This window comes from Drosophila eugracilis, unplaced genomic scaffold, assembly GCF_018153835.1.
Source record: "Drosophila eugracilis isolate 14026-0451.02 unplaced genomic scaffold, ASM1815383v1 contig_2154, whole genome shotgun sequence".
Lineage (NCBI taxonomy): Eukaryota > Metazoa > Arthropoda > Insecta > Diptera > Drosophilidae > Drosophila > Drosophila eugracilis.
Genome location: NW_024573038.1, coordinates 5,789,117 through 5,801,134, shown reverse-complemented (window position 1 = coordinate 5,801,134; position 12,018 = coordinate 5,789,117). Strand labels below are relative to the sequence as shown.

The 12,018-nt window shown below is 45.7% G+C and overlaps 3 protein-coding genes across 3 annotated transcripts; 2 read left to right on the top strand and 1 right to left on the bottom strand.

The window, feature by feature from the left end:
• Positions 1–1,500: 1,500 nt before the first annotated feature.
• LOC108114595 lies at positions 1,501–5,730 on the bottom strand. Its single transcript, XM_017225651.2, has 2 exons — positions 1,675–5,730; positions 1,501–1,616 (listed from the first exon to the last, which is right to left on the bottom strand). Exons 1-2 carry the CDS (start codon positions 5,319–5,321, stop codon positions 1,553–1,555), a joined length of 3,711 nt encoding a protein of 1,236 aa, XP_017081140.1. The 5' UTR covers positions 5,322–5,730; the 3' UTR covers positions 1,501–1,552.
• Positions 5,731–6,208: 478 nt separating this feature from the next.
• Positions 6,209–9,286, top strand: LOC108114312 (uncharacterized protein KIAA1841 homolog). The gene is made up of 5 exons (XM_017225223.2): positions 6,209–7,158; positions 7,209–8,148; positions 8,206–8,443; positions 8,494–8,719; positions 8,775–9,286. The coding sequence occupies exons 1-5, from the start codon at positions 6,236–6,238 to the stop codon at positions 9,124–9,126; spliced, it is 2,679 nt and encodes an 892-aa protein (XP_017080712.1). The 5' UTR covers positions 6,209–6,235; the 3' UTR covers positions 9,127–9,286.
• A 265-nt stretch (positions 9,287–9,551) lies between these two features.
• Positions 9,552–11,725, top strand: LOC108114313 (tubulin alpha-4 chain). The gene is made up of 2 exons (XM_017225224.2): positions 9,552–9,658; positions 10,152–11,725. The coding sequence occupies exons 1-2, from the start codon at positions 9,656–9,658 to the stop codon at positions 11,538–11,540; spliced, it is 1,392 nt and encodes a 463-aa protein (XP_017080713.1). The 5' UTR covers positions 9,552–9,655; the 3' UTR covers positions 11,541–11,725.
• The last annotated feature ends 293 nt before the right edge of the window (positions 11,726–12,018 follow it).

Genomic DNA, 12,018 nt, shown 5'->3' with positions numbered 1-12,018 from the left:
AAGTTTTGTGATTCTTGTGTTTGGTTTTTGTATCTAGAACATAAATGTTAGATTGCACATGTGTTGGGGATTTCCATTTTCATTTCCATCGTGTTCATAAATAATCATCGTAATAACTAGTACAAAAAACAAAAAAGAAAACATTTCGGAATGAATACAAAATTGGTTTGCCTTTTAGCGCTGCGGTTTTTGTTTGTTTTGTTTTCTTTTGGTAAGGATCAAAGGTCAAGGGTCCGAGGATTGTCCTGGCGATAAGGAGGATAGAGAGGAGCGGGATTTTAGGATGAAGAAGGGGATCACTAAGTGTAATACATCTAGATAAAAACGCTATATACAGACACACGAGTTAATAATAATAATATAACGCAGCTTGAGATAATAATAATAATAGATTTTGGTTAACAATAATACAATAATTAGGTTTTTTCTTTTGCCGTTCGCTTTCTCGTCGCTCTACTACATTATTTTTTGTTTACTTTTCATGTTTTTTTTTCTCGTTTTCACTTTAGTTTTTTTTTAGCTTTTTCATTTTTGTTAACAAACTACCAATAACAAATTTTTACTAATTCAATTTAAGTTTTTTGTTTTGTTTTCTTGTTTTCATCCTTGTTTGTTGTTTATAAATTATTGTTGTTGCTTTTCGGTTACCTTGTTGTTGCTGTTCCTGTGTATTAAATTAAAGGAAAATCGTGGTTTATCCTTTACCAATTCCTGGCGGTAAAACGGCCTATACGATGCCTCTAAATATATAGTTATTATTACACATACATGTTATATATGCCTATATGTTTATGTTAATTTGCAAGTGCTTTTGATCCGGTTGGATCATCCGTTAACCCAGTGGACACTAGCCGTAGTCCCCCGCAAAGCGTCCGTGCTTATTGCTCCCGTTGCTGTTTTGGACCGCCGCCGCTGCTGCCGCCGCCTGTGCGGCTTTCTCCGCTAGCAACGCCGCCTTTTGTTGCATGTAGGGATTAAAGTGTTGCATGTACATAGATGCAGCTGCTGCCGCTGCATAGTTGTTGGCATAATTGTTGCTCCTTTGGTTATTGCTGCCGTTGTTCCCACTCCATTGTTGATGTTGTTGCTGCTGCTGGAGTTGCTTATGTTGCTGCTGCTGTTGTTGTTGCTGATGTTGATGTTGTTGCTGGTGTTGCTGTTGTTGTTGCTGCTGCTGTTGATGTTGTTGATGTTGCTGCTGTTGGTGTTGCTGTTGCTGGTGCCAGTAGCTCTGCTCTGACATGTAGTTGTTGCCATCGCCCTCTTTCTGATATAGATAAGAATTTAGCAGCGATTCACGGGCGGCGGCGGCGGCCGCCATCTGATTATTTTGGAACATATTCTCCATGGCCGCCGCCGTAGGATAACAAAATTTATTGCTACTATTGTTGCTGTGGTTTTGATTGTTGGCTGCTGGAAGTTGTGGTTGCTGTTGCTGCTGATGCTTAGCAGTGGCATGATAGTTGCTGTAGTCCTGCTGTTGCTGCTCCTCGTAGCTGGCCGTCCTTGTTCCTGTTCCAGGTCCTGGCTCCTTTTGAGCCCGGCTTGACTGTCATTCACCAGAGGCTGTCACGGTGGTCCACTGCCATGGGCTATTGTAGCCCTGTTTTGGATTGCTGGAAAAGAAAGGGTATGGGTTAATATGGATTTTCATTCAAGAAATTTGTTACTTACCTTCCGAAAAGTGGATGCCACAGCGCTGAGTTGGCATCCATTCCAGCTGCCGCCGCCGCATCCGCGAGATGTTGCTGCTGCTGAACATCCTGGGCAAGCATATTACCCCGCTTCCTTTGCTGCTGGACTCCAGATGCTTGGTGCATTTGCTGCTTCGCCTGCTCGATAGGATTGTAAGTCACGCAGGCTTTGCTAGAGCGTAGTGTGCGTCCGGTTCCCACGTCACCTTTGGTCGGATCGGGAACCGCTTTGTGCATGGGAGGACGCCCTCGAATTCCATCGAAGGGCACATTGAGCAGAGGTACCACGTTTGCCTCCGGTTCCAGCAAATTCGAGAGCGATTTGATGGTCAGTCTGGGTTTGTGCTCCGCCGGTGCTGGAGCCGAAGGCGCTGTTGTGGCTACCGGTGCAGAGGCAGCGGTGGATGAAGTAGATGTACTTGGAGTAGCGGATGGCGGCTTTGATTTGGTGAAGGTACTAACGGCCTCGGTTTCGGTTTCTCTTCTTGGTCGCTTTAGCTCTTGATGATGATGATGTGTGGAAGAAGCGGCGGAGGGTAAGGATGATGATGCCTCCTTAGCTGCCTCCCAGTTAAGGAACTGAGGCAATTGCGGCTGCAGCAGCTTCTGCATGAGGGCTAGCTCCACCGGATTGGTGAAGCCATTAAAAGCATTCGATCCTGTAACCGTACTCTGGGAAGAAGGAGGAGCTGCTGCTGTTGGAGGCACTGGAGTGGGCACTTTTGGCTGTTGCTGCTCCTCTGCTGGTTTTTGTTTCATACATTGCTTGTACAACTCGTCCAGATGCTGCAGACCAAACTGACTGTTGTACAAGGGCAGCAGATTGCTCATGAACTTCCTTTGGAGTCCCAGTGGATCTTTAATAGTCTTAAAGAACTCCTGCGACAACTGGCCGAAGTAAGGTAGCCAAAGCATCTGTTGAAGCAACGCCAGCGTTGTTGCATTCAGATCCGTTGAGAGACTGGAATCCGCCGGCGAAGGTGGTGCTGGCGCAACCGGTGCAGCTGCTGGCGGTTTCTGGGGTTGGGCAAGCACAGGTTTTGGCTGTGTTTGCTTTGGACTGGGACTTCTCGTTTTGCTTGGCACCACGATCACTGGATCGGGGTCTTTTGTTGCTTTGGCCGCCTGTTCCGATTCCGTTTTTAAAATTGCCTCCAGCTGCTCCATGGTCACCACCAGAATATTGGGATTCTGGATGATCTCTGGATAGGCAAATGCCTCGGGAAGACGCAATTCCGGCCTAGTAGTGAGCAGCAATGGAATCTCTCGGGCCGGAGAGGCTAACACCGCTCCGAGGCGATCCTTTGGCACGAGTATTGGGTCTGGAACCTTCCATTGCGGATTGTTTATCAGCATCTTCAGTTGGGTGAGTGCGTCTGGATCCTTATCCATCTTAATGCTGGCCTTGGGTCGTTTCTTTAGCGGCTGACTGGACTCTTCTTCCTCCTCGTCATCAATTACGACCGTTTCGAGTTTTCCATCGCGCCCAGCCTTTCCCAGATCCATTGGTTCCGCCTGTTGAGGATTGTTGTTCAGCTTAAGGAACTGCTCTAGAATGAGATTTTTAATGGTTTCCGAGGTGGTCTCCACTTCGGCAGGTATGGAGTTGACCGGCAACTGGAGATCCCGATCCGGGGACTTGAGTATATCCGAACTGGAAGTCACCGCACACTGACTGCGCGATTCTGATGGTGGACACACTTCCTCCCTCTTCTTGTAGCTCAAGTCCTTGGGCGCCTCGTCGACTCCGGGTGATTTTTCTTTTTCTTTTTCCGGCGTCGTTGTGGGCGTTGGGGTTTGGGTCAGTTCCACGGTGGCAGGAGTGGGCGGTTGGGGCTCCGGTTCGGTAGCCACAGCTTCCTGTTGTTTCTCAAAGGCCTCGATTCCCAAGAAGAGCTCTCCATTCAAGCCCTCGATCTCACCCGCCTCATTAAAGGACAAACACTTGGGTGCATCGTCGTTGTCCATATTGAGAATGCTGGGCAGGTCTTTGTCGAGATCGGGCACACAGAAGGAACTTAGTTCGTCGCCGGAGGATGAAGAGTGCTGCGGATTGCTCCCACTGCCAGTGCTTGCCTCCTGGACAAGATTATCTTCGCAGCTACGCTTGACCAGCGAATCGAGCAGATCCGCTCCATTGCTTCCGTTATCACTGGTACAATTCTGTAGAAGATCATCGGCATCGTCCAGCAGATCCTTTAGATTCTTGGTATTTGAATCGAAACAGTCCACAGGCTCGTTTCCAGTCAGTGGCTTGTCCTCTTCCTCCTCCTGCACAACATCTTCTTCAGGGAGCTGAACCAGGGCAAGATCTCCTTTAGGCAAAAACAGACCCGTCTTCGGGCACAGCTGCATTTGCAGCGGCGACGGCGTTGAGCTCTGATATGTGGGCGTATTGGTCTTGGTGGCCTTAGTGGACGCATTGGTCTCCTCACTGTCCAGAAGTCCATCGAAACAAGGCGTGGGTGCTGTTTCCGGCTCTAGGGCAGGTGGCAGCACCACTACATCTTCGAGCACAGTGGTCAAGTGGCCATTTTGTTGCTCTGCAGGATCACTTTCCTGCCTCTCTTCTTCATCTTCAATCTCGTCTGGTAATTGCGTGGCACTGTCATCCCAATCGTTCAACAGAGTCTGTCCAATGGACGGCAACTGCTGCTCCGCATGATCCTGGTCTTGCTCGTGCTCCTCTGCCTGGTCCAGCTCCTGGTGGTGTTGCTCTTCCTCCTCCAGGCGCTGCAGATGCTGCTCACGCTTGACCTTCATCAGTGGGGCGGCGGAGCCATGGAAGAATTTGACTATCCTAGTTGAGGAAGCATCTGTTCGTGGCATAGAACGCCATCCATTCGTCGTCTTGGTTAGACGTATCCTATTTCGCTTGTCGTAATCTTCGCAGCGCACCTCCACAATGCGGGTATCGTCTTGTTTGACCCACAGGAAGATGGGATTGACGCTGGGCGTCGTGGGTGTGGTGGCGGGTGCGGAAACGGGCTGAGGAATTGTTGGTGAGCCAGGAGTTGCTGTTGACACCTCCTTCTCTTCCTGCACAACAGGTGGAGCCTTCGGCTTGGGACTGATTCGCTTGGATACCGCCACATTAGATGCAGCGGCTATGGATGCGACAGTTGTTTTGGTTTCCAATTTCACGGCTGCCGTTCGCGGCAAAGATTTGGGTGGCGTCTGCTCCTCAGGCAGGACAGATTCAGGCGGGGTTATTTGAGAAGGAATTAAGGGATTCAGTGCGGGAATGGGTGTAATAGGTTGGGCAGCAGCCGGGGCAACTGCTTCCGGGCTGCACTTTGGTTCCGTTTTGATTTCGCGCAGCACATTCTTATTGATGCGCGGCGTATTAGCTACCTTTAGGTGTCCAAACTTTTGTTTAGCCCTTGTGGTCTTGCCCCGTGCTCCCTTCCCCCGTCGCCGGGTGGTCTGCTCTTCGAAAACCAAAAAGATATCACGGGCCACTCTCCGGCGCTCCGATTTCCTGTGGCAAACCGGCGGAGCTGCCTCTAGTTCCTGTTTTATGATACCCTCGTTATTATTATTATTGTTGTTGTTATTATTTGCTTTCGCCTCCGGTTCATCCTGGATAGCAGCGCATTCACTTGGCCTGCAAGTGTTCCGGGGCATTTTACGGCCTTATCCCACTAGTGATCCGTGGTCCGAAATCTCAGATCCCTGGTCATTTTTCCATCATTGCATGCTATTCCACACACTCGTCGATTGTTTGTTTTTTTTCAGCTTTTTGCCACTGTTTCCCGTATCCGGATTTTTCGCTCTTTCCACCCCCGCCCCCTTTGCAAGTTCTGATTGGGAGCAGCGTTCTGATTGGACAGTGGCCCAGGTAAAAGCCTTCGCTTCAGGGCTTTTTTCTTCAGACCGTTCGCATTGCCGCCGAACTTTTGCCGCTCCAGCGTTTCTAATTCAGTTAACTGTGCTATTTAACCAGCATACAGATTTAACTGCTCTGCTGCACTGTGTGTTTTACGTTGACAAAATCAATGAATTTTTGTATGTATATGTTTGCTTTCGATATGTTTTCATTATTTCTGCGATATCGATTGCTCTTCTCGTCTGTCGATGTTAGGCCTTTTGAAGTCGATTCTCAATTTACTAGAATGGTGCCAGCTTACAGAAATGAATTGTTATCGAGTAGCCGCGGTTTTTAAAATACACGTGAACGAAGTTATAACAATCGCCCTTCAATTATTAAAGTTACTTATTTTTTTAGACTAACTAAAAATATATTTTAACTCATTTATGCGTATAAGTAGAAATATATTCTACAGAGAAACTTGTTAAATTGATTTTCAGTTTGAATATAATTTCGGGGCTCTATTAATATTTAATTTTATGATTCTGAATATAATTAAAAGTTATTTTGCGACTTTATTATTATTTTGTTGAGCTGATTTTCATTGTATTTTGAAAAATCAATTATTGTTGCTAGTTGCATTGTTTTTTAGTTCACTGCACTGTTGCTGAGAGCAACGGACAAATTAATCGATATCGTTGGATTCCCATTGATTTGTGGACTGGCCAGGATGCAGAACTCAGCTTCCGACGACGGAGCCTCTGCTAGCCACCAGCCGGAGGAGTCTCCATCGGCTCCCTCCAAGAAATCCAACGATTCGGCAAATGGCGCTGAGTTTCAAATCAGTTTGAACGAATTTCTAGAGTTTTTGAAACTATCCTGTCATGTGAATGACATGATAGCAAAGTCCGATATGGGAAAACCACACACCAGGGAACCGGTGCCGCCGATGGAGGGCAGTGCTGTCACAGCCAAGCGAAATTCCAAACAGGACGAATTCGATTTTGCTCAATTAGCGGACAATCCGTTGGTAAACGAACTTCTCGGTCTACGTCGTCCATCCCGGAGTTCCAGTATTCGGCAACCAGACGAGAGTCGTTCCAGTTTGCTCCAGGAGGCAAAATCCAGTGTACTGCGCTCGGGACACAGCCACCAAAGTCGATCATCCCGTCCAGAGTCCACCTACCGGGGATTACATCCCAAGCTGGGCGAGCAATTGGATGCTGCTATTAATGAGGGTGTCCTCGACTCTGTGTTGTCCTTCATTTGCCCCGTTCCTTTACCCCCACAGCTCCAAAATGGCAAAAATAAGCACAAGCAGTTACTGCCACCAAAAGAGGTAATCACCCAGACATCGCCGACGCCGACTCTGAATCCTGTTCCCCCGGCAGCTTCACTTCCCTCTGGAGCATCTAAATCTTTAATAGAGATAGGCCACTCGCATGGTACTATTCCTGCAGCTAGTCCATCGGCTCCTTGTCTGCAACAGGCGCATCATGGAGGAGATGCACTGCATCCGGAACAGATCACAAACAGCATGGTGAGAGCAATGATTAAGGAACCGATTTCGAAGCCAGTTGGAATGAACGCCGGAAGACGCAAATCGCTGTTGCTGGTTAAGGACAGCAAGCATGCCAGACAGGAGCGAAAGGAGTATGTACCATATTTATAGGGAATTTATTATCAATCTTGTTTTTTTGTAGACCCGAAGTAGTGATCCACGTCTGCGATGAGGTGAAAAACACCTCAAAGGACTTCTCTTGCCCGCAACACCTGCTGGTGACCAAAATGGGCTATTTTGCTGACGTGACTGCGGGTCAGCGATTGGAAGAAATGGACATATCTGTGCATTGCGATATCCTGATCTTTGACTGGCTTATGAAGTGGATCAAGCACAGTGCACAAAGCCAGGATCATCCAGCTGCCACTCAAAGCACCGGTCCCCAGTTGGACGGTAATAATGTGGTTCCCATTTTAGTGTCGGCCAGCTTTTTACAGATGGAGCCTCTACTGCTGGAGTGCCTGACCTTTTGTCATGCCCATCTTAGTGAAGTGGTCCGGACATCAACGAATCTCTCGTGTTTAAATGATGCCTTGGTCACCCGTCTGGCGGCCATGTTCACAAATTTGGAACTGGAGATGGTGAGAGACAAAAAAGAACGTGTAACACCTCGCCTATGGACCAAGTTAATACAGTCGCTCTGCGAACCTGATCCTGAGGCACTGAGAGGACATTTCTATAGCATGTCCGGATTATTTCGATGCTCCCGTTGCTTTAATTGCTTGACCAACACGATGAAATCTTATGTGAGCTGTGTGCCTAGTAATATCCGTCTAAACCGCTGGGGTCAACTGATGAGCCACCATGTGCGGGATACCAACTGGGATCTAAATGTCTATATAGTTCAGCTGTTCAAGGAACTGAAGTCATGGCGTAAGGTGTATTGGAAATTGTGGGGTCACTGCCATTATCTGTATTGCTGCACTTGCGAGGCACACTTTCCGGTATACCAGATGCACTGGTGCCGCTTCCATCCGGAATCACCCAATTTTCTAGGACCCGTTGGCAATGCCGGACCAGCGGGCCGTTTTTCCTGCTGCGGTCAGCAGGCTTTTCGCTATGAGACGCTTCCAGGACCAAACGTTTGTATTTATTTTATTATTATTAAATTTCTAATCTATCGTTCTCTACCTTTATAGGGTTGCCAGTTCCGTGAGCACAGTGTCTTGGTTGAAACGGATCGTGAGCGTGCCATTTTGGCCATTGCTCAATTGGTTGCCGAAAACTATGCTTTGTGTGAGCAACCACCGTTGAAGATCCAGGAATTAGCAACCGCCGGCGAGATCTGTCCTAGCTGGCAAGGAATCTCTCTGACTCCCCAAAGATGCCGTCAAGGCCTTCTGCCCCAGCTTTGCATGGATAGTGTGCTGAAGAGAGGTGTGTAATCTTCATATAACATCTAATCCTTCCTAACTTTGGCTTCACAGTGACCAACCACCGGGTAAGTCGTCGAATGCGAGGATCTCGCTACCAAATAGACACCAGCACCGATTCCGAGACTACGTCCACCAGTGAAGATGATGCTCGATGCCTACGTCCTCGCATGCGCAATGTTCACGATGACGATGATGAGTACAGCACTAGCAGTGACGGATGCGAATCAGAGCATCGTCCTCCGCCCAGGAAAACGCGTGGAAAAAAGTCACGAAAGCGGTAAGATTTGGTATATAAATGTATACATTTCTAATAACTCAACTATATAATCCAGTCCCACTGATGTGTCGGGTCGCTTTTGGTCTGGTGAGCTGTCGGCTCGAAGCAATCAAGATCATCAGCGAGACTTCGAAGAGAAGATTATGAAGCAAGTGGCCAATTATGTGACCAAAAAGACCGGAACGGATCAGTGCCTAGTACAGAATGCCCAACCGCTAGGTGGCTCCTATGTGCGGCTTGAGTCCGAGTGGAAGGAGATGCTAAAGCAGCGCCACAGCCATCACAATTTCCAGGGAGCAAACACCACTGGGGTCTCATTACCCCAAAGCAGCAACACCTGCCTGGGATCCGCAATGGCAACTGGTGGATCCTCCGTATCCGTCATATCCAAGCAAAAGCATAAGTAGAAGTTCTTTATCGAGTAGAAGTCAAAAGTTCAAAAGCCATGAACGTAGACCAAATATTTAGTCACAGATTACTAGACAAATGGTTAGCGCAAATATGAAAATGTAGAAAAAAAATTATTCATTGAAAATGTAGACAAATATAGAAGTTATTAAAATGCAACTTTACATAGAGTTTCAATTTTAAGGTACAACTCCTTCGATTTAATATTATCTAAAAAGATTCCGATTTGCAATTCGTTATTTAAAAGTATTCAACATATTTTATACTTTCTAAACTCGATTAAATTACTTTACATCGATCACAACTTAACTATTGTTATTCGAAAATGGCTAGAAGAAATCGGTAATTATGATAGCTTTGCTGCAACCCTGTCTTCCAGTTTGGCAATTCTCTTTTGTACCTCGTAACGGCGCTTTTCCAGAATCTTTCGAACCACCAAAGAAAGAGTTGCACTTTTCGCGTGGCGAGGCCAACAAAATAATATCTTAATAAGCCCTCTACAAGATCCTCTTACACAACCTCATTAAAATGGTAAGATCAAAAATGGTTATAAAGACATCTAAAGTGAAAAAATTAAGAATGAAATTATCAAACATTGATCTCTGAAGTGGAAAGTGAAAATGAATAAAAGTAAAAAATGTAAAGGTATATTGGTGAATAATTTTTTATTTTTGCCTAACTGGGTCTTGGTAAAGCAAATGAATGGAATATATATTACCGATCTTAAGACTACATAATCATAATAATTTTTGTTTCATTAATTTAATTAATCATTTTATATAATTCTTTTGGCTTAGGCAGATTTTCTGCGTAAACTAACAATAATCCAAAATATATTGCTAAAAAATATATTAAAAATTGTGATATACTTATTTGGTATAAATATGATTTAAAAATGTTGCCTAACTAAAAATATTTTTTTTTACCAAAATGCAACCTAACCTAAACTAGAACAATGGCGCCTTCTTACTAACTCCCGTTTATTTACGTATCTTTATATATCTGCACTTTACTTTCCTTTCAGCGTGAAGTGGTTTCCATCCAGATTGGCCAGTGCGGCATCCAGATCGGAAACGCCTGCTGGGAGCTATATCTTTTGGAGCACGGAATCAACCTGGACGGCAGCTTGAAGAGCAAGGAGGAGCTTTTGGCGAGCGGAAGCAGTGCCAGTGTGGGTCACGACACAACCGCCAACGATGCTCGGACCTTTTTCACGGAAACCGGGAATGGCAAACAGGTGCCCCGCTCGATTTTCGTCGATTTGGAACCGTCGGTCATTGATGATGTGCGGAATGGTTGCATGAAAGATCTGTATCATCCGGAGCAAATGATTTCTGGAAAAGAGGATGCGGCCAATAATTACGCCCGAGGAAGGTACTCCATCGGCAAGGAGGTCATTGATAAGGTAACATCAAGAATGCAAAAAATCGCCGAGCAGTGCGATAGCTTGCAGGGATTCCTCATCTTTCATTCGTTGGGCGGTGGAACTGGATCGGGATTCACCTCTCTGTTGGTGGAACGAATATCTACCGAATATAGTAAAAAGTGCAAGCTGGATTTTGCCGTTTATCCATCGCCCAAGGTCTCTACTGCTGTGGTGGAACCATATAATGCCCTGCTGACCACACACTCCACCATGGAGCACTCGGACTGTGTGTTTATGGTGGACAATGAGGCTATTTACGATATATGTAATAATAGTTTGGGTGTAGATAGGCCTGCTTACAGGAACCTAAATCGGTTGATCGCCCAAATAGTCAGTTCTACAACGGCCTCGCTGCGTTTCAGTGGATCGATGAATGTGGATCTCAATGAATTCCAGACGAATTTGGTGCCCTTCCCTAGAATCCATTTCCCATTGGTGGCATATGCTCCGCTGATGTCCGCTGAGAGGTCATCCCATGAACAGCATGCAATAACCACTTTAACCAATGCCTGTTTTGAGTCATCCAATATGATGGTTAAGTGTGATCCTCGTGCGGGTAAATTTATGGCCTGTTGCATGCTTTACAGGGGAGATGTGGTTCCCAAGGATGTAAATGCTGCAGTTTCGGCTATCAAGTCCAAGCGGCACATCCAATTTGTAGATTGGTGTCCCACCGGTTTTAAAATTGGCATAAACTATGAAAAGCCAGCCTTTGTCCCGGATGGAGATTTGGCCAGGACTTCCAAGGCCTGCTGCATGCTGTCCAATACCACCGCCATCTCTGTTGCCTTCTCGAATCTATCCTACAAATTCGATCTGATGTTCAAGAAGCGAGCCTTCGTGCATTGGTATGTGGGTGAGGGTATGGAGGAAGGCGAGTTCACAGAGGCGCGAGAGAACATCGCCGTTTTGGAACGCGACTTTGAGGAGGTCGGTCTGGACAATGCCGAGGAGGGCGAGGGCGATGAGGAGTTCGATGAGTTTTGAGCTTGGCTCAGTCACTTTTATATGCATTAAAATATGTACATAATAAAACAAACATGCTTTTAAAAAAAACTATTTTAACTTTGTAAGGGATAAAGTTTATTAAACACAAGCTAAGATATCACCTAATTCCTATCCAGAATAAAACCAGAACCAGTGAAAAATAAAAAAAACACACTTTCCCATTAGTTTTCTGTAATATTTTTTTATTATTTTTTTTTTTAGTTTTTGTTGTTGTTTGTTTTTTTGTTGTTTATTTTTTAACGCCTATTCGCTATGTTCTTTTCAATTGTATTTGTTTTTACTTAATTTTACTAGATTTGTTTTTGAACTTGCAAGTATTTTGTGTTTTTCTTTTGTTTTGAACTTACAATAAAGAATCATCAAAAAGTTTTTGCACAGTGTAAAATTACAATATTTATGTTGGGTGTAAGTGTATGTGTGTAGTTGTTTTAGGTGTGTGAGTGTGTGTGGGAGGTGT

Excerpts from the sequence above, each read along its gene's own strand:
- LOC108114595 (XM_017225651.2), bottom strand. The coding sequence starts at position 5,321 with ATGCCCCGGAACACTTGCAGGCCAAGTGAATGCGCTGCTATCCAGGAT. Across the intron at positions 1,617-1,674 it reads TGGCATCCACTTTTCGGAAG|CAATCCAAAACAGGGCTACA; the intron begins GTAAGTAACAAA and ends TTTCTTTTCCAG.
- LOC108114312 (XM_017225223.2), top strand. The coding sequence starts at position 6,236 with ATGCAGAACTCAGCTTCCGACGACGGAGCCTCTGCTAGCCACCAGCCG. Across the intron at positions 7,159-7,208 it reads GCCAGACAGGAGCGAAAGGA|ACCCGAAGTAGTGATCCACG; the intron begins GTATGTACCATA and ends GTTTTTTTGTAG. Across the intron at positions 8,444-8,493 it reads GGATAGTGTGCTGAAGAGAG|TGACCAACCACCGGGTAAGT; the intron begins GTGTGTAATCTT and ends TTGGCTTCACAG.